Source organism: Phocoena phocoena, chromosome 15 (genome assembly GCF_963924675.1).
Source record: "Phocoena phocoena chromosome 15, mPhoPho1.1, whole genome shotgun sequence".
NCBI classification, from domain to species: Eukaryota; Metazoa; Chordata; class Mammalia; order Artiodactyla; family Phocoenidae; genus Phocoena; species Phocoena phocoena.
In genome coordinates this window covers 72,986,970-73,012,717 of record NC_089233.1, presented here as the reverse complement: position 1 = coordinate 73,012,717, position 25,748 = coordinate 72,986,970, and the positions used below count along the sequence as shown (strand labels likewise).

General features: G+C 46.6%; 1 protein-coding gene across 1 annotated transcript; it reads right to left on the bottom strand.

The window, feature by feature from the left end:
* Nucleotides 1–597: 597 nt before the first annotated feature.
* DNTTIP1 (deoxynucleotidyltransferase terminal interacting protein 1) lies at nucleotides 598–25,397 on the bottom strand. Its single transcript, XM_065892610.1, has 13 exons — nucleotides 25,259–25,397; nucleotides 24,614–24,684; nucleotides 23,866–23,962; nucleotides 17,329–17,427; nucleotides 10,976–11,044; nucleotides 10,657–10,713; nucleotides 10,454–10,512; nucleotides 9,574–9,619; nucleotides 7,518–7,576; nucleotides 7,355–7,415; nucleotides 2,974–3,045; nucleotides 1,041–1,096; nucleotides 598–956 (listed from the first exon to the last, which is right to left on the bottom strand). Exons 1-13 carry the CDS (start codon nucleotides 25,361–25,363, stop codon nucleotides 818–820), a joined length of 990 nt encoding a protein of 329 aa, XP_065748682.1. The 5' UTR covers nucleotides 25,364–25,397; the 3' UTR covers nucleotides 598–817.
* Nucleotides 25,398–25,748: the final 351 nt, after the last annotated feature.

The following is a 25,748-nucleotide window of genomic DNA, read 5'->3' as shown; positions in this document are numbered from 1 at the left end:
GGCCAGGATCCCTTACTCCCAGGCGAAGGGAGGGTCTCCAGTCTTGGGGCCTTGGTACTCTTCCCTCAAACCGGAAACCCCAGCTCCGCCACCTGTTATTATGTCCTGGGCACTTTGGTTGGGGCTTTAAGAGCCTGCACATTCAGGCGAGGGGAAAAGCTAGAGGCTGATAGCCAGGGCCAGGTACTCCTCATTGGAAAACAGGTTCATCGGCTGCCTCTCCAATGGTTTGCTGTGTTCCCTTGGGCACATAATTTAGTGTTTTAACCTGTAGAATGGGGGTAATAAAAGCCACCTTGTATTTTTCTTCTGGTTTGTCATCAACCTCCCATGGTGCCAGCCATCACCACATTCTGCTACTTCCATACCTTAGTTCGGTGACGAAGTAGAAATAAAGGGACAGGGAAGACTGGCAAGGTACGTGGTGTCCCCAGCTTCGTCTCGCAAAGCAGATACGCATGGGGCACTGGGCTTCCTGGGAATAAAGTGGGGTGGGGGAAGCGAGCCTGGCCCTTTTTCCTTCACCCACTTCCTCTAGAGCCCTTGATGTTTTGTCAGCGTGCACAGGCAGACCTCACAGCAGGCTCACCATCTGTGTTTATTACAAACCATTTAATTGCTTCTTATCCCAATAACTTTACAAATATAGAACCACATGCCAGTCTGGGGGTGCTCTGCAGTGAGTCACTACAAACTAGCCCAGGCATAGCCTTAATGCCTCTGAGATCCATCTAGGAGTAGTCCCAGCAGTGGCCTCAGCCCTGTGGGTAAGAGGGCCTTGGAGGAGGGCTGCCAACTGTGGCCAGGGGACCTGGCTTCAGGTCTGCAGAGGCGCTTCGACGGCACGATGCTCATTCTCTGTCCGGAGTGTCTCCATGTACTTCCGCATCTTCTCAACCATCCAGGAGGGCAGGACAAAGGATTTCAGCTCCTCTAACTTCAGGTCCAGGCATCCTCTGGAAGAGACAATGAGGAGGAGAGTTGGAGCAAGGGAGGATGTAGGTCCAGGCTCATCCCAGGGGAGGGAGGGCAGGTTTTACCTGTAGTCATCGCTGGCAGCGAGGTCCCGGATGTCCTCCTCAATGAGGAGGTAGGCCTGGGGCAGGAGCAAAGGAGAGTCGTCATTGCCTCTGATTCATTTCAGTCCAATTCGATTAATACTTTATTAAACATCTCCTTAATGTAAGGGCTGGAAGGTGGGGGCGTGTAGTCATAGTTTATAATTTAGCAAAGGAGAGTAAGTAGGGAGAGGCTGTCTGGGGAATAGTTTCTTGAGACAATCTTTCACTCAAGTAGAAAATTTATGGGTGGGAGAGTGGGGAATGATGACTAATTTACTTATAGCCGTCGTCCCTTTTACAAAGGGACCCTGAGGTGGCTTAAAATGAAAGGGCCAGAGGTAGAAAAATATACATGGAAATAGGAAATTAGGAGGAAGCCATATGTGAACTCTGGAACTAAGATAATTTGGTTTTGAACTTCGTGGCAAAAGGGGAAACATGATAAACGGCACTGCCGTCCATTAACTGGGCTGTGTTGTCCGGGGGCCTGCAGAACTGCTGTAGCACAATGCCATGGTCTGCAGCAAGAGAGCCCTCTTGTGAGCCTACCATGTGGTGGATGCTGTCCATCACATGAGACAGTCTTCTGTGGGAGACATTTCTTTCCAGTCTTAGGGTCAGGAATAACTGTGTGTCCCTTGAGACATTTGACTGTCTTCATCTTAGGGGCACTGTGAACTATGTGACAGATCAGTTGTCCTTCAGTGGGGCCTGCAGCCGAAAACCTATGGACTTGCACTGGTCTCCTGGGCTGGCAATTTTAAAAATCCCTTTTTAAAAACTAGTCTTTCTTGTGGCTTAATTTTAGATCCTGCCTTGCCTTTTTATCCTATTTCTTATTTATGTACGTGTCAATGGTAAGTTTCCTGAAATATTTTTTGAAAGAGTGTAGCATATAGTAGAAAATAAAAAAGATAGCTTTCATTGCCAGAAAGAAGATGGCATACTTGTTTGTGAGGCCGTTGAATTCTTTCTTAAAAAATAAATTTAATTATTTATTTTTTTTTGCTGTGTTGGATCTTCATTGCTGCTCACTGGCTCTCTCTAGTTGTGGAAAGCAGGGGCTACTCTTCATTGTGGTACGTGGGCTTCTCGTTGCAGTGGCTTCTCTTGTTGCGGAGCACAGGCTCTAGGTGCGTGGGCTCAGTAGTTGTGGCTTGCGGGCTTAGCTGCTCTGCGGCATGTGGGATCTTTCCAGACCAGAGCTGGAAGTTGTGTCCCCTGCATTGGCAGGTGGATTCTTAACCACTAGCCACCGGGGAAGTCCCGAGGCCATTGAATTCTAATAGGAGCAGTCCCAGCGGTGGGACTAAGTGAGTCTTCAGGTGGGGGACAGGGCATGTGATGGACAAATCCCTCCACGATAGTTTTAGAACACATGCAACGATGATTTTCCTAAGGTTGTTGCTTGATTTGAGCTAAGAACTCTTTAAGTAGAAGTGATTCTGGAAAGGGCTGCCATGTGTGGCAAACAAGTTTCACTGCATGTGCTAATTCCTTCTGACAAGGGGTGCGGCCTGGAGCACAGTGTTGTGAAGAGATTCCATAGCTGATTCTGGTGGAAGAGTCGTGATACAAGAGTGAAATCTGTCAATGGGCAGCACACGATGGGAAAGCAGTGTTCAGGACGTCTTGTACCTGCCATTCTTACATACAGCTAGTATGATCTACATATGAGGGTGCTGTGGAAGGGAAGGGGGAGGTGTGTGGGAGACCTGGGGTCAGGCGAGGGAAGCCAGGGATTACAGTCTGGTCTTCAGCATGAAGGAATGGGCCCTCTCTACACTTACAAGTCTCCTTTCTCACACTTGTTGGGCATGGAGTCTCTCAGATTTGTGGGTAAGCTGCCACCAATAGCCCTGGTCCCTGGGCAGGGTGGGTCTCCAGCAGTGGCACGTGTGGCAATACTTACCATCTTCCCCCCTGTTGCCCGCATGTGATGCTGCTCGGCCAGCCAGTGCTTGTCCTGGGGGTCAGCTGCATACTGTGAGGGATGAAGGCACGGGGCGGGGGGGGATGTTAGCCTGGTGTGATGGGCTTTTCTCTTTGGTCCAGAGCATACTCTTGGCCCTTGAGCAGTTCTTAGCAACAAGACCTTGTCCTAACCTGGTGGATGTAGAGGGTTTACCAACCTCTTCAGAGCAAGCAGGGCTGAGCCCAGGAGGAGGCCAGGGTAGGGGACCCAATTCCCCAAGGTTTAGTACACTTCTCATTCCTGCCCCTTACCTTTTTTTCAAAATTTAAACTTTTTTTTTTTGACTGTGCCACGCAGCATGGAGGATCTTAGTTCCCTGACTGGGGATTGAACCCGCTCCCTCTGATTGGAAGTGCGGAGTCTTAACCATTTGACCACCACGGAAATCCGAAAAAAATTTAAAATTTAAAAATTTTGGCCATGCCACGCGCCTTGCAGGATCTCAGTTCCCCAACCAGGGATTGAACCCAGGCCATTGCAGTGAAAGTGCTGAGTCCTAACCACCAGGCCAGCAAGGAACTCCCCCCTTTCCTTTCTCAAAACACAGCACTTCCGGCAACTGGTCAGATCGTGACTATTATTTTAGAGCTGTACTCCTCTTTGAAGAAATGATCTGAGGTGGCTTACAACACATGTGACTATTATGGTGACCAAATTTTCTAAAACAAAAATCAGGACACTTCATGACCTGGAGGAGGCAGAATAGCATCGTGGTTAAGAACTTAGCTGTGGGGTTCAGAGCTCAGCCCACAGGGAATGCGTGTGGTAGGGAAGGTTGCAGGTGAGCATGTGAAGGTGGCCAATCTGGCCTGGTGGGCTTTTAGGGGGTGGCAGTTTAAAAAAAAAAAATAAGAAAGAAAAAGAAAGAAAAGAATTTGGTTCAGAAATTCTGGTTTCTGCTAATTATCAGGTGGTGTAAATGTAGGTGATGATTTCCTTGAGACTCAGTTTCTTTTTTTTTTTTTAAGTTTTAAAAAAATTATTTATTTTTGTCTGTGTTGTGTCTTTGTCGCTGCATACGGGCTTTCTCTAGTTGTGGCAAGCGGGGGCTACTCTTCATTGTGGTGCATGGGCTTCTCACTGTGGAGCACGGGCTCTAGGCGTGCGGGCTTCAATAGTTGTGGCATGTGGGCTCAGTAGTTGTGGCGCATGGGCTTACAGGATGCTCCGCGGCATGCGGGATCTTCCCAGGCCGCATTGGCAGGTGGATTCTTAATCACTGCGCCACCAGGGAAGTCCCAAGACTCAGTTTCTTCATTTGTAAAACAAAGAGTATTAACACTTATCTTATAGGGTTGTTGTTAAGAATAAAGGAGATAGTGCATAAAAGGTGGTAAATATAGTATATGACACATAAGTGCCCAATAAAAGTAGGTTTTATAAAATAGGCAGATCATTTGAAATGGAGACCAAGCTGGGAAATCTGTATGGTTACTACAGGTTTAATTATTTAAATCTGTAGTTTAATTAGTTCACTTCCCAAGTAATATAAATATTAATCAAAAATTTGGAAGTGTGTACTTCCTGACCCAGCAACCCCATTTCCAGGGATTTATCCTTCACAGTCATCCACCCGTGCACGCAGGGATGTCTGGTGCAGCACTGTTTACAACAGCAAAACTGTCGGAAAACACTTCAACATCTATAAGTAAGGGAGCAATGAAATGAATGACAGACAAAATAGACAAAATCTATTCTGTGAATTCTGCACAGCTGTTAGAAGTAAAATGAGGGAGACTTAATAACATGGACAAATTGCTAAGATATTATTCCCTAGATCTGTAGTGGCCAGCACACTTTTCCTGTAAATACTGGGTTGGCCAGGGACTTTCCTGGTGGTCCAGTGGTTAAGAATCTGCCTTCCAATGCAGGGGTCACGGGTTCGATCCCTGGTCAGGGAACTAAGATCCCATATGCTGTGGGGCAACTAAGCCTGCGCGCCACAACTACAGAGCCCATGCACTCTGGACCCCGCATGCCACAACTAGAGAGAAGCTCGCATGCCACAGCTAAGACCCGACTCAGCCAAAAATAAATAAATAAATATTAAAAAAAAAAAAAATTGGGTTGGCCAAAAAGTTCATTTGGGTTTTTCTGTAAGATGTTACAGAAAAACCCAAACGAACTTTTTGGCCAACCCAATATTTTAGGCTTTGGTGGCCACATACATCTTTGTCACATAATCTTCATTTTCTTTTAAAAAATCACCCTTTAAAAATGTCACCATTCTGTGTTGGACAAAAACAGGCTACAGGTTGGATTTGGCCCACAGACCACAGCTTGCCCTGCGTTAGAATGTAAGCTCTATGAGGGCAAGGCATTGTCTGTGTCTGTTTTGTCCACTACTGTATCTCTGGGAGTTTGAGAATGCTCAGCACTCGATATTTTTTCAGTGAACGAAGGAACTTTGGGGTGAAAATAAAAATCAGAATATATATAGTATGAGCCCAATAACACAAACAAAATATCACTAAAGGACAAGGACACACACACACTCACACACATATAGACAGGAGACTGAAGGATGCTACCATGTTGCTGGGGGTGACCCCTGGGGGAGGAGAGTCCGATTCAAGGGTTAAGAGCAGCTTTGTGTTTTGCTCCCTATTAGCTTCAGTGTATTGTTTGAATCTTTTTACAACAAGAATGGGTTTACATATTATTTCTATTAACAAAAGTTAAAAAGGAAAAGAAAATTTGAATAACGCCTTTAGGACAGAAAAATGGGCAAAAGATATAATAGGCAGTTTACAAAAGAAGCAAACAGACTCTAAATGGATGAAAAGATGATTATCACTAATAAAGAATTAAAAGTAAAACAACAAAAATATTTTCTCTCCACTTATTAGCCGGAAAGACTACAATGAGATATAGCATCCACTGGTAATGACAGTGTGGGTTGGGAGTTTATTAAAAATGATGGGTCTAAGAATTGGGAATGTATGCTGGTAATGATGACCAATTTATTGAGCCCTTGCTAGGCCAGGCACTGTCTGGGAGCTTTACTGTGCTTTCTCTCTCTCTTTTTTTTTTTTTACAGAGGAAGTCAGTTGTGTTTTTCTTAAAGTACAGTTGATTTACAGTATTATATTAGTTTCGAGTGTACAACATGATTCAATATTTTTATAGCTTATACTCCATCATTTAAAGTTATTACCAAAAATGGCTACATTTTACTGCATTTTCTCTTAATTCTACCAACCTTAAATGGCTGGTTTGCATCATTCTGATTTTATAGATGACAAAACGGTCTCAGAAATGTGGAGCCACTTGCCCAAGGTCACACAGCTAGTAAGTAATGGAACCAGGACTGAAATGATACTCTCAACCACTGTGCAACAGGAATCTGAAGTAGGTCCAAGAGCACATCCATTTGGCAGATGATGCAAGCAAGGGTCTTGGAAGACGCAGATCTTACAGAACAGTCAGGCAGAGAAAAGGGTAGGGGAGGAAGGCCATCAAAGGGAACAGCAGGAGTGAAGACACTAAGAGAGGAAAATGAAGTAGCAGCAAGCACACCCAATTGTCCAGGTGTTGGGAATCCCACAACATAAGACTGAAAAAATAGAGGAGGTAGGTATGTCCTTTGAAGAACTTGAACTTGCACAGAATGTAGTAGACAGAGCCCATGACTCTGGGACCCCAAGGAGCTGTGTAGTTCTGACAAGGGGCACTAAGCCTTGCACACAGGCGCAAAAAAATATATAACTTGAACATATGCGCATTACTTTTTTTCTAATATATTTGGATACTTTTGTGACTGATAAAATACAAATTCATTTTAGAGGGTGAATTCATACCCCTCCCACCCCCAAGATTTTCTCAAACAGTGGACACCAAAGCATAGCTCAGGAGAGGAGTCCCGTCTTTGAAAAGGTTAGAACTGCTGCCTTGCTCCAATTTCTTTATCTTATAGACAACTGAATACAGCAGTGGTTAAGATCTCAAGCTTTGCAGAAGACAGAATCCTAACTCACCACTTACTAGCTGAGTAATTTTGGGCAAGTCACTTAGCCTTCCTCAATCTTTCTTTTTGTTTTATTTTAATTTGTAAAATAAGGATAACAACACCTATCTTAAAGGACAGTTCCAAGAGATAATTAAGTGTAGCACTTAAAACCGTGTTTGGTACACAATAAACATACGAGGAAGGTCACTGTTACCACTGAGGCACAGAGGTGCTGAGTAAATTACCAAAGGTAAAGGTTACGGGCAGAGGGGCACAAGAACCCAGATGTCCTGACTCCCTGGTGAGTGTTTACTCCCAGTGCCACCTGCTCCACTGCACTGGTCTGCCTGACTCCCAGCACTCACCTACCTTAAAGAGATGTGGGTGCTTGATGTAGATTCTCCCTCTGGTGCCCCCCATCCCTAGGGCCCTGCAAAGTAACAGAGGAGTGGTAAGGATCCCAGCAGTTGCGGTCCTAGTGGTGGGCCCCCGAGCTCCCCTCTCCCTCAGCACCATAACTCTTCAGACTTACTTGTTGGCTCGAGATCCCAACACAAAGGTGGTAGACTCATTCAGCCGAGCTGGGTCCCACTGTGCAAAAAATAGGCTGGTGAGGCTGAGGTTTATCTGGTGGGTGGGACACAAACACTCCTCCCTGGCCCTCTCCTACCACCACCCTTGTCCACTGTTCATCAAACAGCTGATTCAAGAAACCGAGTACTTTTAATATGCTAGGTCCTCTGCTCCATACGGGGGTGGGGGGTGGAGGGGTGGAGGGTAAAGGAATGAATTGGAGATAGTCTCTGTTCTCCAGGGGGCCACAGACGTAGGTACAGATAATGATGCCATCATGAGATGGGCAGTGACACAGATGAGTGTACGGCATGATGGGAGCCAAAGGGAGGGTAACAGGACGGCTTCCTTGAAGGGGTTAATTCCCAAGTTGGTTCTGACAGGGAGAGCACAAGCTGGACAGAGTAGAGGTGAGGAAGGAGGGGCAGCATGAACAAAGGCAGGTGAGAGCTGGTTTGGCTTGTTGGAGAAACCACAGCAATTGTGTTGCTAAAAGAGAGCAAATTAGGGAGTGGCAATTGATGAGGCTGGAGAGGAAAGCAGAGAGGGGCTGGGGACCCTTGCACACTATGTGGACGGCTTTTCATTTTGCTCATTCTGTCGGTGATGGGGAGTCACTGAAGGCCTCTAGACAGGGAGAGCCGGATTTGTGCTCAAGACAGCTCGCTCTTCTGCAACGTGGTTAACGGGCGTGAAGTGTCGAGCCTACAGGCTGGGTGGGCAGTTTAGAGGCAGTTGTAATTAGAGCAGTTTTGAAAGATGAAGGCTGGAGCTAGGATGGCAGTAGGACGAAAAAGAGGGAATAGGAACTGTGAGAAACGTATTTAGGAGGTAGAATCATCCGGGACTTGACTGGATGTCTGGAGGAAAAGGAAACGAAGAGGCAAAGATGACTCAAGTAGAAAAGGTCGAAGCAGGTCTGGGAGAAAGGTTGATTTCAACTTTGGATATGCTGAGTTTGAAATTCTATGGAGATTCCAGGCCGAGAGCGCTAGCAGACACTAGGATATACAAGCTTCAAACTAGAGAGAGAGGTGTGGGACAAACAAAGAGGTAAGGCAACTTCAGCACATACTAGTCCCCGAAACCATACGAGTGGATGCTTTAGATCATCCAGAGAGAAACTTTAGGTGGACAAGTGGGCAATGGAGAGAATTCTGGGGAATGCCCACTTGTACGGGTCACTGCTGAGGAAGGACTCACCAGAGAGAGAGAAGGGGTGTCTGGAGTGGCAAAGAAAGGTCTAGGAGACTCTAAGGGAGCAGAGTTGAAGAAGAAAGGTGTGGTCACTGGTGGAAGCAGAGGGCCAGTACAATAAGGGGTGGACCGTTTCTACTGGACACAGCTGCAACCCGGACAGTGGAGCTTTCACCTACCTTACTGGGTTTCCATGTATGATTTTAGTTGAAGAAAGGATTCTACTCTTAAAAAAGCTTGCAAACAACTGTTCTGGAGGCAAGAGTTAAGAGCACAGACTGGTGTCCATGGACCTTGGCTGGGTTTGACACTTGGCTCTGCCACTTACGCAGTACATGACTTTGGGCAACTGTGTGGTCCTTAGTGTCTTCAGGTGTATCAAGTGTATAAGATAACCAGATAAAATAATATAATTTCTGCCCAGGAGGTAGGAAAGAAAGCTCCTGAACCATAGAAGGGTAACAGAATCTACCTCATAAGGTTGTTATAAAGATTAAATGAGGGAATCCATACAAAAGATTTAGGGCAGTGCCTATGACATGTTAAGTACTGGATAAATATTAGTGACAACTAGCTTTTACAGGGAGAAGGCTTCAGCAAAGACCAAGCCCTCTCTCTGCTTTGCCCCTAATTTCAGTCCTTACTTGGGATGCTTCTGGAAGGCCAGAGTTGGGAGGTGGGGTGGGAGGTGAAAATGGCTCTGGAATGGCATGCACATGTCCTTCACCATCCCCAGCCCCTTTCCCTCAAGGTGGAGCCCAGAGCCTGGATTGGGTCTCCTTGGGACAGCAGTCACTGCCATGCTCACATAATCATACCTTAGGGCCTTCCCGACGAATTGGTTCACAGGATTTTGGTTTCCATCTGATTGGAGGGAACGAAGAAAGGTGAATCCCCCAAGATCAGGCCTAGGACTGGAAGACAGTTTGCTGCTGCTGGTGGGAGCTCCGCATATACTCTCGCTTCAGCCCTGGGTGGACTGCTTCCTGGTGCTCATTAGAGGAGGTGCAAAGGGGAAAAAAGCACAGGGACTAGGAGCCATTCGAGGACTCGCTCTGCTATCACCTAGCCATGTGGGCAAGTCCAAGAACCTCTCTGGGCTGTAGTTTTCTCATCTGTCAGGAGGAGATAACAGCAGCAACTCCCTATCTTGTGTTAGTGTGGAATGAACTTGCTTCGGGCAGGGGACAAATCTAAGGTATGAGGATTAGGCTCCCACATAAAGCTCTGTTTGAAAAAAAGATTCTGTTGCTTCAAAAATCTTTGAAAATGACCATCCTGGAGGCAATGTAGTACAGTTTTGCCCTTTATTAGCTGTCTGACCTTGGGTAAGTAATTCTGTTTCCTTATCTGCAAAATTAATTATACCTTCCTTAGGGTGTGGTTGTAAGGATTAAAAGATCAAGTATATGTAAGGTATTTAGACCAGTTATGGCACATCACAAGCATTCAATACACACTACCAATAAAAAACCTCTGGTGTTTAATGAAGCTGTGCTGAACTGTTCTGGGGTAAAAACAGGATACGACATCCTCCTCACTGCCTTCTTGCCCCACCCCTCAGACTAGAGAGTGTTCCCCTCCACGGGGACCTGGCACAAATGGATCTGATTTTGCCAGGCAGAGAACTCTGGTCTCTTTTCCTCCCGGCCCACTCCCTCCCAGCTCCTCCCTTTGGTTCTGTTGGCCCCTACTCACACCATGCCTGCGGCTGCACGGTCATTTGACAGGATGTGTCCCGGAGGTCGTCCCTTCCTCTGCCATAAAGAACGGGTGTCAGTGGCCTGACCCTGTGGAAGTCCCCGCCCCACTGGCAGGTCCAGGGTCACCTGAAGGAGATGGTTTCCCAACGAGACCAAATGACGCCCTTTACCCAGCCAGAAAACCAGGAGATGGTTTACCTTTTTGGGAACGGGGCTTCCTCGGTGGGCACACTCCTCTTCTGCCTGCCGGCCACGCTGCAGGAGAAGGGAAAGGAGTCAGTGGGAGGCCAGTGGCCGGGAACTGTGGGTCCCCTGGGGCTGCAGAAGACAGAGCCCCTGGACCACACCCTCCAGCCCCGCCCTGAGCCGGGACTCAGCAGCCCTCCCAGCATGACGCTATTTAGACCTGGTCCCACAAACGGGTGGTCCGTGGAGCCTCCCCTAGGCCACAGAGTTCACCTGCCTCCCATTCTGCTCGGTCTCCCCCTCCAAGACCTGAGGACACAGTGACTCTAACCTTTATCCCTGGAAGCTCATGGGTCAATCTGGGTATTACTCTTTCTCCATCTGAAAACAGTAGTTTAGCCTGAAGGGACAAGACCAAGTGTTAACAGTCACTATTTCGGTGGGTAAGCCTCTCTGCCCCCATTTTTATAGACACAACTTCAAACTGGGTTAAAACTCTTTCATGGTCAGTACAAAGGGACCCTGAGATATGCATACAAATAGATATCTTTTTTAAAAAACCTGAATAATTCATGACCATTGTTGAAAAATTAGAAAAATGTAAATAAGCAAAATTTAAAAAAAATCAAATCTGAAACCTCAGTACCCACAGAATACTATTAACATTTCAACGTAAATTCGTCCTTACTCTTTTCCATGTAAACACATGCTATGTATTTTTTCTAACTAAATGCACTGATATTAAACATATTCCTCAGTAAGCTGCCGTTTTTCGCTTAATAAATATTGAGTGCCTAAGTGCCGGAGTCACAGCAGTAAATAGCACAAGCAAGGGCCTTGCTCTGTGGAGCTCATATTCTGTGGGTGATCTGGATGATAAGCAAATAAACAAACATATAAACAAGGTGACTTCGAATCATGAATTTTTCTCTGAGAAGGAAAAACCCTAGCTAGGCAGATGTGATGGAGAATCACCAGAGGGGAGGGCTACTTTGAGTAGGTGGTCAGGGAAGGCCTTGCTGAGAAGGGAGCCTCTGAGCTGAGATGTGAAGAAGGAGCCACGTATAGAAAAGGCTGAGCAGAAGTGTGTTTCCGCCGCAGGAAGGAGTGCAAAAGCCCTAAATTGGGAACAGACATGGCTCATTTGAAGAGGATGGCCTCTAAGTAATGGGAGAAGGAGAGAGTGGTGAGCGAGGAGCAAGGGGAGGCTGGCAGGGCCTTGCAGGCCTGTGCAGAGTCAGGATCATGTGACCTCTCGGAGCAGCATTTGACAGCCCTGAGAGCGCTCTCCTTCCGGAAACAGTCTTCTACTGGCTCCTGTGGCCACACGCCCTGGTTTTCCTCCTACTTCTCTGGCCACCCTTTTTTTTTTTTTAATTATAAATTAAAATAAAAATTTTAAAAATTATAAATTAATTTATTTTATTTATTTTCATTTTTGGCTGTGTTGGGTCTCCATTGCTCCACGCGGGCTTTCTCTAGTTGCGGCGAGCGGGGCTAATCTTCCTTGCGGTGCGCAGGCTTCTCATTGTGGTGGCTTCTCTTGTCGCCGAGCACGGGTTCTAGGCGCGTGGGCTTCAACAGTTGTGGCACGCAGGCTCAGTAGCTGTGGCTCATGGGCTCTAGAGCGCAGGCTCAGTAGTTGTGGCGCATGGGCTTAGTTGCTCTGCGGCATGTGGGATCTTCCCAGACCAGGGATCGAACCCCTGTCCCTTGCATTGGCAGGTGGATTCTTAACTACTGCACCACCAAGGAAGCCCTCTGGCCACTTCTTCTTAGCCTTCTTTGCTGGCTCATCCTCCTCAATCTGGTTCTTTTCATTAGGTATTCTGTCTGCTCTCATTTATGCTCATGGCTTCAGTTAACATCTATCTCCCTAATTTTCTGTCTCCAGTGGTAGCCTCTCCTTTGAGCTCCAGATTTATGTAACGGTTTGCCCCATGTCTATGTGTAGATGTCTCAAATTTGCGAAGTCGAAAACTGAGCTCATGATCTTCTCCTCCAAGCTTTGTCCCTTTTCAGTGAAGAGTGCACAAATCTCAGTGTGTAACTTTGCACACATCTGTGTGGTAATTTAATTCAGACCTGTATTGCCTAACTAGGCTGTAGGTTCTATGAGAGCAGGAACCCTGCCTGTTCATTTGCCATGTTAATTCATTCAATCATTCAATAAACAATGTAGACATATTAAGAGTCATATTCTAGGTCTGGGAATACAGTGGTGAATGAGATCAGGCCTCAACTGCGGTTAAGCTCAAGATTTTAGCAGAGGTTGGGGATGGGAGGGGGTAGAAAATAAACATGTGTACTATTAATAATTTCAGATTGAAATAAATCGCAGAATAAACAAGTAAGGTGATAGAGATTAAATGGAGGTGGGAAGGGAGTAAGATGGCAGTGGGGCGGGGGTCACTACTTTAGATGGTGTGGCCAAGGAAGGCCTCTCTGATGAGGTGATATTTAAGGTAAATCTAAAGAAAAGAAGGAACCAGCTTTGTAAAGAGTTAAGCGTATGCCAGGCAGTGAGAACAGTGTGCCTCTCAGTGAGAAAAGCAAGTGCAAAGGCCCCAAGCTCAGTGTGCTGGAGAAGCAGAAAGGATTCCTATACAGCTAGAATGTAGTCAGTGAGGGGGAGGTGGGATGAGATAAGTTAAAGAAGTATGCAGGAGAAGTCTAGGTAGGGCTCTGTGGGTCATGGTAAGGCATTAGGGTTTATTCTGCCAGCAATGGGAAGTCACTGGAGCGTTTTAAAGAGGAGAGTGACACAATCTGATTCATCTTTAAAAAGATGGGTCTGGCTGCTGTGAGGATGGAGTGGAGGAAGGCAAGAGGGGCAGTAGCTCAGGGCTGAGATATACATTTGGAAATCATCACTAGTTAAACTGGCGTCAAAGCCACAGGACTAGATGAAATCACCTAGAACGAGAGGCAGCCACAGAAGAGATGGGATTTGTGAACAAAGCAAAACAAAGAGCACTGTTCACCACTCAGCACTACAAGAGTTAAGTCGTAACCCACTGCAAGTAGACAGTGCACCCCAGAGAAATTCAGGATGAAAAACAGGATGAGGCACTCTGTGCTTTGGATAAACAGGCCCTTAGATAGTTAGATGCATATCTCAGGGAGAATCTCAATGACCCCAGATTCTTGCATCTTCCCATATACAGAAAAGCAGCAAAATCATTAACTTAAGATGTCTGTTCTTTGTCATCAGCAGTAATCTTTCACCAAGACGTATGCTTGACTGCAGCGCCACCCCCACCCCCCCAAATCATATATAAACCACCTCTTCGGAGCAGTTCCCTCAGAGCCACTGAGAGGCTGTCTCTAGGTACAGTCCTCAGTAAGTCCTTGAATAAAACTTAACTTGCAGCTCTCACACTGCGTGTTTGTTGTGTGTTTTTCTGTAAGTTGACAGGTCTGAGGACTGAACTTGGGAATGCGTCAAGTTAGTAGCAGAGAAGAAGAGCTGAGGAAAGTGAGGAGGAGTGACCGATGAGGCTGGAGCAAAGTCAAGGCACTGGAGCCAGGAGAGGAGTGTTCCAAGAGACGTGAAGTGACCCACTGTGACGAATGCCACCAAGAAGCTGAGTAAGCTGAGCGACATGGAGGTTACTGGTGACCCTGATCTAAGAGGGCTTTCTGTGAACTGGTGGGGACTGAAGCCAAAACAAAGTGAGTGAAAGAATGAATGGAATAAACAAAAGAAAAACAAATCAAAGGAAAAGAACCAAACCAAAGCCCCCCAAAACAGGGAATTCCCCAGCGGTCCAGTGGTTAGGACCCCGTGCTCTCACTGCCAAGGGCCCTGTTCAATCAGCTGTGCCGTGCGGCTTAGGCGGGGTGGGGGGGATGACAAAAAAAAACAAATGGAAGAACTAATGGAATGAATGGGAGGTGACAAAGTAGAGTCAGGGATAGCAACCTTTTCTAAAGTCTGGCTATAAAAGGGAACAGAGAAATAGTGTGACCTCTGAAGGGGACTGTGGGTTCAAGGCCGGTCTGTTTCGTTCTCCATTGTATTCTCAGTGTCCCAGTGAATGAACACACATGTGTATAAACATATGTAGGGGAAAAAATGGTAAACACATCAAAATGTTAATAGAAGTTATTGTTGGCAGTAAGATTATGAGAAATTTTAATTTTCTTCTTTGTAATTTATATTTTCTAATTTTAATATAACACCAGCAGCAAGTAACATTTACTGAGTCTTTGCTACTGATCTAAATGCTTTAAGAGTATCGCCGCATTTAATTCTCACAACAATCCTATGAGGTAGAGCCTCTATCTCCACTTTGCAGATGAGAACTCTGACGTTCAGTGAGGTGAGGCAACTTGCCTAAGGTCACACAGCCAGTCAGTGCTGAAGCCAGGACTCAAATCTGCGCAGTCAGAATCAAGAGAAAACCTGCATCCTTAGCTACTATGCCACATTTTTCTTATAAATAAAGCGAAGAAATAACAACTACCTTGCAAAACAAAATCCATCAAAAACCCCAAGGCCACGTGCCAGAGATAAGATCAGCCATTTCTCCCTAAGAAACAGCTGTAAAGAGGTAGTGAAGAAGATTAGGAAATACCACTGAGATGGGCAAGATGGGGTTTCAAGAGTGAAAACAAGCCAATCAAGCCTTAATTCCACTAAAACCAGGAAATAGTCTAGTCTGATTCCATCAGGTCCAGTCTGAAGAATCTTTTACGGTAAGAAGAAGTTCTGCAGCAGTTTAGACACGGAGCTTCTACGTATCCTGGCCCCCTGAAAGTGAGGCTCTGTTGTGAGGCAGCAACACGTACCACACTGTGAATGTCACTGCCATGTATTTAGTATCTAGTATGCTTTGTACGTAGCCATTCGGTGTTGGTGGTTTATGTGTATCATCGCATTTAATCCTCACAGCAAAACAGTGGTCTTAGTCCAAAATCTAGAAATGAGTAAACTGAGGGTCAGAAAGGTTAAAAGACTTCTTCAAAATTTCTTTCTTTTTTTTTCTGGCCGTGCCTCAGGCTTTTGGGACCTTAGTTCCCCGAGCAGGGACTGAACCCAGGCCCTTGGCAGTGAAAGCATGGAGTCCTAACCACTGGACTGTCAGGGAATTCCCCCAAATTTCTTGATTCATCTGGTTTTAAGTTAGACTTTGGGCTTTCTACCTTCCTATGCTCTGATTCCATGTGTTCTGACCACACAGTTACATCAGTACTGGAAGGGGGGAACTCTGGAAGGTGGATGTGGGGACTCAGAAGCCTGGAAAGGTATGAACGTTCAGCGAGTGGAGGTTATGCCCAATTCACTTTAACTCCGTCTTCACCTTTCACTGGGACTCCTGAACAGTCTCATAAATTTCCCTTTCAATCTCCATGGCAGATTCCCAAGCTAATCTCCTCATGGCAGCCAGAGTGATCTTGAAAATACAAATTTCATTAGTAGCTCTTCTGCTTAAAATTCCACACCTATAGCTTGGTTTGCAGTGCTCTGCCATCCTCTCCAATCTCTGAAAACCAACAACACTGGCCTCTTTCTTTCTCCACTCTGCCCTGCCCCTGGGCTCGGCACCCTCTAGTGTACTCTCTCATCACCTCCTATGCTTATAGCATTTATAACAGTTTCTGATTATAGACCTGTTGTATGATTACTGGAGTAATGTCAAGGGCTCTGGCAAATAGTAGGCCCTCAACACATATTAGGTGAAGAGATAAATTCAAGAAAGCATTTCAGGATGCAAACGAGAGTGAAGGTTTTATCAATTTAATATTGATTCAGCTCAAACTTATAAGATTAGTGTTAGCAAACTGCCATGTTTTATTATCAGCACATGTCACAACTGATTATAACATATTACAGTCCCAGAGTGAGTTAATGAAATGGCCTCCTATGAATCTGATTAGCTTAAATTTAATAGTCTATGAGAACCAGATCAGCTTTCACTGCCCTCACAGGATGGAGTTTTGTTTTTTCAAAGCCGAGGTCTAGGCCCTGGTCTTGCTCATTTCTGAGGCTGTGTCTGAGTAGCTAGTCAGCCAACCTCCCGGAAGATGTTACTCTCTCATCTCACGATAATTATCCTCATGGTACTGAACTCAAGCCTGCCCTTGTGCTATGGTTATGAAGAAATTTCCATCTCTGACAGCTAATGGTTCCACAGTCAAGCACAGAATCTGGGTGATGCTGACAATTCCTATTAATAACAGCAGCTGACACATGCAAACTGGTTCACTACTATCTTGAGGACACAGCCATTTCTAGACCTGATGTCATGCCTCCTGACCACTTTGAGAGGCAGGGAGGCAGAAAGGGTGACAGTTCTCATGATACCAAAAGGGGCGGCGATTACTTGAAGGATCAAATCAGCAGAAGCACTTGCAGAGGCGAGCCAGACCTTAGCTCTTCTATCTCTCGCTTCTTCCAAGCCACAATCTCTTCATCTGTAAACTAGGGATGGAAACATGCCTTCTGTACAGGTTTCTTCTGAGATGTAAATGAACTAACGCAGTGAAAGCATCTACCACGGTAGCTGGCATCTAGTAGCTACCTCCCTTCCCTTCTGTCAGCAAAGCTCTAAGCCCTATCTAGATGTAAGTAGCTCGCCGGGTATCCCTCCAAATACTACTGATGATGGGACCACATTTCTTTGCTGAGCCCTGAGGGCTAAACCTTGTGCCTACATCTCTTTTCGTCTTTGATCTCACCTGCTCCAGGCAGCTCCGACAGGCCTCCTGGATCAGCTGCTCTGCATCCACTTCTTCCCCGACATTGTCGCGTACGTTCAGTGCGGCCTTCTGGAAGAACTAGGGAGAGGTACAATAGAAGACGAGGTCAGAAGTCCTGCTAATCTGCATCAATTTGAAGGGAACAGAATATAGAACAGAAGCTTTCCTCCTACCCTCAGAAAGAAAGGAAAGGTGATAATGAACACGGCTTTGAGATCAGCCAGACTTAGATTCACATCCCAGGCTCTGCTTCCCCACTCTATACGCTCTTAAGGAGGAGAACCATCATGGAGGTGCTGTAAAACTCCTCTGGCAAAGCAATAAAGCTATTCTTTTTTTTTTTTGGCTGTGCCACATGGCTTGCGGTATCCCTGATCAGGCATTGAACCTATGCCCTCGGCAGTGAAAGTGCAGAGTTCTAACCACTGGACCACCAGGGAATTCCCTAGGAGAATATATATATATATATATATATATATATATATATATATATATATATATATATATTTTTTTTTTTTTTTTTTTTTCTTTTTCTTTTGCGGTACGCGGGCCTCACTGCTGTGGCCTCTCCTGTTGCGGAGCACAGGCTCCTGATGCGCAGGCTCAGCGGCCATGGCTCACGGGCCCAGCCGCTCCGCGGCATGCGGGATCCTCCCGGACCAGGGCACAAACCCGTGTCCCCTGCATCGGCAGGCGGACTCTCAACCACTGCGCCACCAGGGAAGCCCAGGAGAATATATTTTTGACACGAAAAGGTATTCATGATATTTTGCCAAGTGAAGGAAGCAAGTTATAAAATAGTCTGGGATAGTGTGAGCCTATTTATGTAAAACAGCAAAAAAGCAAACTGTAGAACTGTAAGGATATATTAGAGTAAAAGCAGTGATATGATTTTTTTTTTTTTTTTGCTTATCTATCTTCTCAATTTCTATAATGTACATGTCTTACTTCCACAGAAGAAAAAACAACCACACCAGTGCCTGAGATGAACAGGTCAGGGAGGCCAGAAAAGACCCAGAGAGTGGAAAAGCCTAATTGAATCCTGACTTCGCCCAGTCTGAAAGAAACATCTGTAGACTGGGAGGGGTGAGACTTGGCCAGGGCCCCAGGATGTCAGCAGTCCCAGCTGGCTGGGGAATGGAAAGGCAGAAGCTTCCTCCATTGGGTAAGAGGGACAGCTTGAGCCTGAAAACACCAAGGGACAAGGTGACATGAGGCCCCAAACCAAGACACCCGGAGCACATTTGTAACAATAGTCCATGTCTCCAGAAGAAAGGGTTGGTTCTCTTTGGTGAACAGAAAAATTCTAGAACCTATAACGCAAGCTCCTCCTGTGGGAGACAACTATGGGGAAGTACTATCATTTTATGTTCAGAATTTTATATATATGCCTTTGTTGTTAACATTAAACCAGGGAGAAGAGTGTGAAAGCATTGGATTAGAGACTCAAGAGTTTAGGAGGGAAATTCTACAGGCAAAATTAAATGAAATGATCAGATGAGTTTGACTTCAAAACAAGAAACTGGAGATTAATGCTGGTGGTTCAATACCGACTACCAACTATGTGAAAGCTAGTTAAAATAATCTGGATACTTTAGAACCAGCCTGTGAGGTGGGCAGGGCAACAAATATGTAGGGGTGAGTGTAAGCTACCTCCAGACGTGAGAATGAAATTCAGTCATGAGCAAGGAATTCTCAAACACTATTGGTAGAAATGTAAAACGGCACAAACTTTCTAGAGAGAGGGACTTCCCTGGCGGTCCAGTGGTTAAGACTCGTGCCTTCACTGCAGGGGGCACGGGTTTGATCCCTGGTTGGGGAACTAAGATCCCGCTGTGTGGCGTGTGGCCAAAAAAAAAACCAACAAAAGCAACACAACAACAACAGCATTTTCTGGAGACAAATTTTCTTGAGGGAAAAATATGTTTCCCCTTTTACCCACCAATTCCATCTTTAGAAATTTATCCCCCAGAAATACTCTCACAGGTTAACAAAGATATACATTCAAAGTGCTCAATGCAGCATTGTTTGTAATAGACAAAAACTATAAGTAATCCGAACGTTCTAGGGACTAGCTCATTAAATTGTGGTACATCCATACAATAGATTACTGTGCAGCTATTATAAAAGCATCAGGGTGAGCTGTTATGTACTGACCTAGAAACATGACCAAAATATATTGTGAAATGAAAAAACTGAATTGCAGAACAGTGTGTGTAAAATGATCCTACGTATTCTTTTTTTTTTGGCTGCACTGTGCGGCTTGTGGGATCTTAGCTCCCCAACCCGGGACTGAACCTGGGCCACAACAGTGAAAGTGCCGAGTCCTAACCACTGGACCGCCGGGAAACTCCCTGATCCCGTGTATTTTTTAAACATGAGTGAGTGCATGTGCACACACACGCACGCACACAAATAAATATAGGAGACGATGTCATTGTTAACAGTTTGGTATTCTGCGAGGTGAGTTTTAGTGACTTTGATTTTTACTGTTATTCAATCATACGTACCGCCTGGTCCACAATTTTGCTATATTTGCTATCATGTATCCATTTACCCATCCCATTTATCCACCCATAAATCCATTTCCTAAGCTATATTATTAGAATATTCTTTTTAAAGGGGCATGCATTTAGTAATAACAGGAATAAATGAATAAAATTCACAATGTCTTGGATAAAATCAGCCATTTCTAAAAGTTATTTTTCTAAACATTTTTAAGAAAATGGGTAGCTGAGATTTGGAACATCATTAAACAAAGTGATCAGATGAGGTCGATCAAGAGCCTGGACTTACCTGAAGCTGTGATGTAATCAAGTCATTTGTACCTTGTCTAAAAACAAGTATGGGGTTTCCCTGGTGGCGCAGTGGTTGGGAGTCTGCCTGCCAATGCAGGGGACACGGGTTCGATCCCTGGTCCGGGAGGATCCCACATGCCGCGGAGTGGCTAGGCCTGTGTGCCACAACTGCTGGGCCCGTGTGCCACAACTACTGGAGCCCGTGCACCGCAACAGAAGAGGCCACCTCAGTGAGAAAACTGCACACCCCACAGAGGAGTGGCCCCCGCTCACTGCAACTGGAGAAAGCCTGCACGCAGCAATGAAGACCCAACGCAGCCAAAAATAAAATTTTAAAAAGTAAAATAAAATAAAAAAATAAAAACAAGTGTGGGAAGGACTTATCTTTGCAGACTATGTGAAGCCACAAATTGTGTTTATCCAGCATTTGTTCAGGAGAGAAAGTTCCTGAATCATGGCATCCACTACTGGGACAAGCAACAAGGAAAGTGCTTTGGAGGTAGACCATCCTGGATTGAATGCTGGTCTAGCCTTTTCCTAGGGGCTTAACCTCTTTATTTTTGCACATGTAGAGGTGCAGAGGTATGAGAATACTTGGTGCATTCTGGGATGTGCAGAAGTCAGGGGCAGGAATAACTAGGTATGTAGGGGAGTGTGGCTGATCACAGGGGACCATATGTGCCATGTTAAGGAATTTGGATTTCACCCAGAAAAAAATGGAAAGTCGTGGAAGGATTTTAAATAGTGGAGTGACACCATTGGGTTTACATTTGAGAGATTACTGGCAGCTGTATGGAGGGTGGATTGAAAGAGGGAAAGAACAGAGGCGGTTAGGGATTACACTGGGAGCCTGAATGAGAAATAATGAAGGCCTGAACCAAGGCAGAGGCAAGGAATAAGGGTATGCTGGTCAGACTGTGGGGTGGAAGGTACAGGACCCCGCTACTGGATATGGAAGATGGAGCAGAGGGCAGAGCCACTGGACTCTGGTTTCTAAGTGAATGATGGTCCCATTCAAACTTGTCCAAAACTGAGCTCCTGATTTCCCCTGCTTGTCTCCATCTTCCTCATATCAAGTCAATGGCAATCCTATCTTTACAGTTGCCCCTGGCAAATGACTCCGGAGTTGTTCACTTCTTTTTCTTTTACCCAGCACATCTGAATCATTAGCAAATCCTGTTGCTACCTTGAAACCACATACGGAATCTGATTCTTTCCCAACACCTTTACTGCTAACACCCAAGCCACTATCATCTCAAGCCTCCTAACTGGTTCTCCTGAAGTCTATTCTCTTTACAACTGTCAGAGCGACTTTTTAAAAGTGTTCAGATCATGAACTCCGCTCAAAACTCTCCAAAACCCTCTATTTTACTTGTAATAAAACCCAAAGTCCTGTCGACTGGAAAGAAAATGCACAACCTGAAAGTTGAGAGTTATGTTTTATTCAGCGGACAAAACTGAGGACTTAAGCCTGGGACACAGCATCTCAGACAGCTCTGAGGGACTACTCCAAAGAGGCAAGTGGGGGGAGCCAGGATACATAGGAGTTTTCGCAACAAAGACCACAGAGTCGGAACATCAAAAGATTACTCTTAAATAAAGAAAACCAGACATCTCAAATTAAGGAATTTAGCACTTTCCTATGCATGGGAAGATGCAAGAGTCCGGGCTCAATGAAATTATTCCTTTGATATGCACCTCAGCTATCTGGGACCAGTATCCTGTGCTTTCTCATCCTGAGTCTCCTCAAGGTGCACGGTCAGGGGTGGCTGCAGCAGTTGACCGCTAGATGGCGGGCATCCTGTTTCTATCCTGAGTTCCCTCATGGCTCAACATCAGGGTGGCTGTAATGTGATGGCTTGATGGCTGCAACATCCTTTATTTCCTGATGTGGCAAGCAATAAATTTCATTCACAGTCTTCACCACAGCTCTAAAGTTCTGCCTGAGCTGAGTCTGTTACCTGTCTGGTCACCTCTCCTTCCCCTCTCCTTCCGGCTCTGCTGGCTCCAGCCACTCTGTTGCTTTGAATGTGCCAAGCGTGCTTCTGTCTCAGGTCCTTTGCCCTTGTTCCCTCTGCCTGGGTTGCTTTCCCTCCAGGTATCTGCACGACTTGTTCTTTCCTCACTTTATTTGGGTCTCTGCTCAAATGTCCTCTTATCAGAGGGCTTTCCTAGCCACAAGTTATGAAATAGCATCCCTGTTCCCTATAGGTCACTCTCTTCCCGTTCTCTCTGGCATTCCCTGACAAAGTACACATTTATTTAAAGAGGGTAAGGACACTGTCCATTTTATTCACTGCTACATCCCTAAGTGCCTAGCATAGTGCTTGCATTATGGTAGGTGCTCAGTAAATACTTTTTGAATGAATGAATAAACACAAGAGGAGAAGGTTTAGGAAGAAAAACAAGAGTTCAGTCCTGGGTTTCCCTGGTGGTGCAGTGGTTGAGAGTCCGCCTGCCAATGCAGGGGACACGGGTTCGTGCCCCGGTATGGGAGGATCCCACATGCCGTGGAGCGGCTGGGCCCGTGAGCCATGGTCGCTGAGCCTGCGAGTCCGGAGCCTGTGCTCCGCAAGGGGAGAGGCCATAACAGTGAGAGGCCCGCGTACCGCAAAAAAAAAAAAAAAAAGAGTTCAGTCCTGAATATGCTGGGATTGAAATATCCATGGGACATCCAGGTAGAGCCATGTATAAGTTTATTAATAGATCTTGAAAAGAATTTTAAATAGTAATAATGGTGCTATCATTAAACAAGTAATAAAAACACCTGCATTCCAAGCACAGTGCTAAGCATATTACACTTAAGTCACTTCATCCTCACAACAGCTTGGCCAAAGGTAATGGAGCAGGACCCTATGGGGCCTTCCCGGGGGCAGACCCCTCCCTCATATCCTCTGCTTTAGCTCCTCCCTCAAGTACCTAGATAACAGTATCTGATGCACATTTCCTGAATTGTCTTATAGATGCTAAATCCACCACCAAAGGGAAGAAATGAACTACCTGATGAATATGAGCACATAGCCCCCAGAGCCTAAGGATTAATAATGTTAACCCCTGTGACACCACCGTGACCTCACCATCAACCAATCAGAGAATTGTGCAGGAGCTGATCACAGACCCTGGGATGCCCCTCCCTCACTCTGCTTTTAAAAATGCTTTGCTGAGGGGGCTTCCCTGGTGGCACAGTGGTTGAGAGTCTGCCTGCCGATGCAGGGGACACGGGTTCGTGCCCCGGTCTGGGAGGATCCTGCATGCCGCGGAGCGGCTGGGCCCGTGAGCCATGGCCGCTGAGCCTGCGCATCCCAAGCCTGTGCTCTGCAACGGGAGAGGCCACGGCAGTGAGAGGCCCGCATACCGCAAAAGAAAAAGAAAAAAAAAAAATGCTTTGCTGAAACCCATCGGGGACTTTGGGTGTTTTGAGCACTAGCTGTCCTGGACTCCTTGCTTGGTGCCCTGCAATAAACGCTGCACTTTCCTTCACCACAACCCAGGGACAGTAGATTGGCTTCACTGCACGTGGCAAGCAGTAAGACCCGAGTTTGGTTTGGTAACAAGAGGAATTCAAATTACCCCCCCAAAAGGAAAAACATTCTTGGGGGGTTCAGAATTGGAAAACTTTTGATTATCTGTGTGTACTAGAAAGAGAGACTGTGATGCAGGCAAGGACTACCCATGAGTCTTTATTCCTGTTAATTTTTTATCTTTGTGTCCTTCTCACCTTCATGTACTTGTTGAAGACAGTCTGGATCTCCTCATTGATGCTAGGCTGCAGGACAGCTCGGAGGAGATCCATGGAGATGGCAGGATCTGTGAAACTGCATTCAGGAAGGAGACACAGTCAGGAGGCATGTCCCAAACATATCCTTTCCTACGCTGCCCAGCCAATTATTGAGATAGGACCCTTTAATGACAATAACATATGGCTTTTACAGAAAACTAGCCACATGCCTAGGTGCTCTGCAAACCACATAGATGCAGGACTTTATTTCATACTCATAACTCTATGGAATGGCATTATTTTTAAAGTGTTATAGAAGTATAAAACTTAACACAGAAAAAGTCTATACACTTTAACAAACAGTTTTAGTGAACATCCTTTTAATCACTACTCAGGTCAAGAAACATATAACCAGCATCCCAAAGACCCATCTTGTGCTCTCTCCCTTCCCTGAGATAGATACTATTAGCCCCACATTTTTTTAACTTCCATGCTATTCTGCCTCTTTGGAGCCTTCAAACACAGAGCCTGTGAATGTTAGGGACCTTGGGCACTGTTGAATCAACATGCCCCCTCTTTTGAGTTCAGAAGGGAAATGACTTGCTCAAGGTCACACAGAGTTACAGAATCTGAATCTCCTCTTTCTATTGGCCGATGATCTCTTTCTCAGCTCTGTGCAGTGGGGACCCAAAAGCTGCCTCCCAAGCCAGTGCCTGGGAGGGGAAGTCCCACCCAAGGCCAGCCTTACCTTGTTGTCATCTGTGAGCGGCGGCCCCTCCGCTGTACCTGCCGGTGCTTTATCATTATGTTCCAAGGGTTCTGTGGAGACCAAGGGAGCAGATGTCACCGAGGTCCGTGACGCTGGGGTGGAGGTGGAGGGTGGGTATTAAGTTATACCTAGACATCCCTGCTTCTCAGGTGCTTTCACCGTCTCTCCCCGCTTGGGGTAGGGGGGAGGGCAGTGGTTGGAAGGTCCTGCCAGGGAAGAGGAACCGAGATAAAGCTTCCTGCCCCCAAGTCCCAACCCCACTTTTTCAGGAACGGATGGAGGAAAGGAATCAGTGTCCACCGAGGGGCTACTCTGTGCCAGATAATGCGCTGGGCGCTTTACCCGTATTTATATCCTCTCCCACAACAACTTTACGAGGCAGGGCCTAATCATCTCCATTTTCGAGAAAACTGGCGCTCAGGGGCTTGGCAGGGCCGGCCTACGTCACCTAGCTGGGGGGGCGGCACCAGAATATGAAGCCGGGTCGTCGGACTTCGACAACCACAACCCCTCGGCAGCACCAGCCGCCTCGTTCTCTCGCCCACAGGCCAGGGTCCCGGGAGCCCGAGGCCCTGTCGGGCCCGAGCCCAGGCCTGGCCGGGGCTTCCCCGGGGGCGCCCTCACCGTGAGAACCAGCTGCCCCGCTGCGCCCGCGTCTCCCAGCTCGGGTCCGCCCCGCTCTGCCCCGCCGGGTCCCCGCGGCTGCTCAGCGTCTCCAGTGGCCCCCATGGCGCCTCCGGTCCCCACAATTTCAGCCCGTCTCTGTCACCGGCCGGAAAGTCTCCCCGTGACGTCATTGGAGCGCGCCGCCCGCAGTCTCCGGAAGCGCGACGCAGCGAACGGCAGGGTTACCAGGGGAACCGAGCCGCCGCGTCTCGCCGGGTCCCGGACGCTTAGAGGCCCTGTGGTAGGTTGACCAGGCTCTCTTTCGGGAGCGGCCGCGCCTCGGTTGTAAACTGTGGGTGTTCAGTCAAGGATCTTTCTCTGGCCGGACCAAGGCCCGTGGAGAAGTGCGGGTCAGGAGGAGGGGAGCAGGTTTCCTCGGGCTGGTGTTGGGGAGCGGAGGGCAGCGTTTGGTACCGAGGCGTCTGCAGTTGTCTCTGGAAAACTAGAT

Bases quoted from the DNA above. Each gene is read 5' to 3' on its own strand.
- DNTTIP1 (XM_065892610.1), bottom strand. From the start codon at position 25,363: ATGGGGGCCACTGGAGACGCTGAGCAGCCGCGGGGACCCGGCGGGGCA. The intron at 17,428-23,865 runs GTGAGAAGGACA...ACCTCTCCCTAG, and splicing joins TCTTCAACAAGTACATGAAG to TTCTTCCAGAAGGCCGCACT. The intron at 7,416-7,517 runs GTAAGTCTGAAG...GTTACTTTGCAG, and splicing joins TTGGGATCTCGAGCCAACAA to GGCCCTAGGGATGGGGGGCA.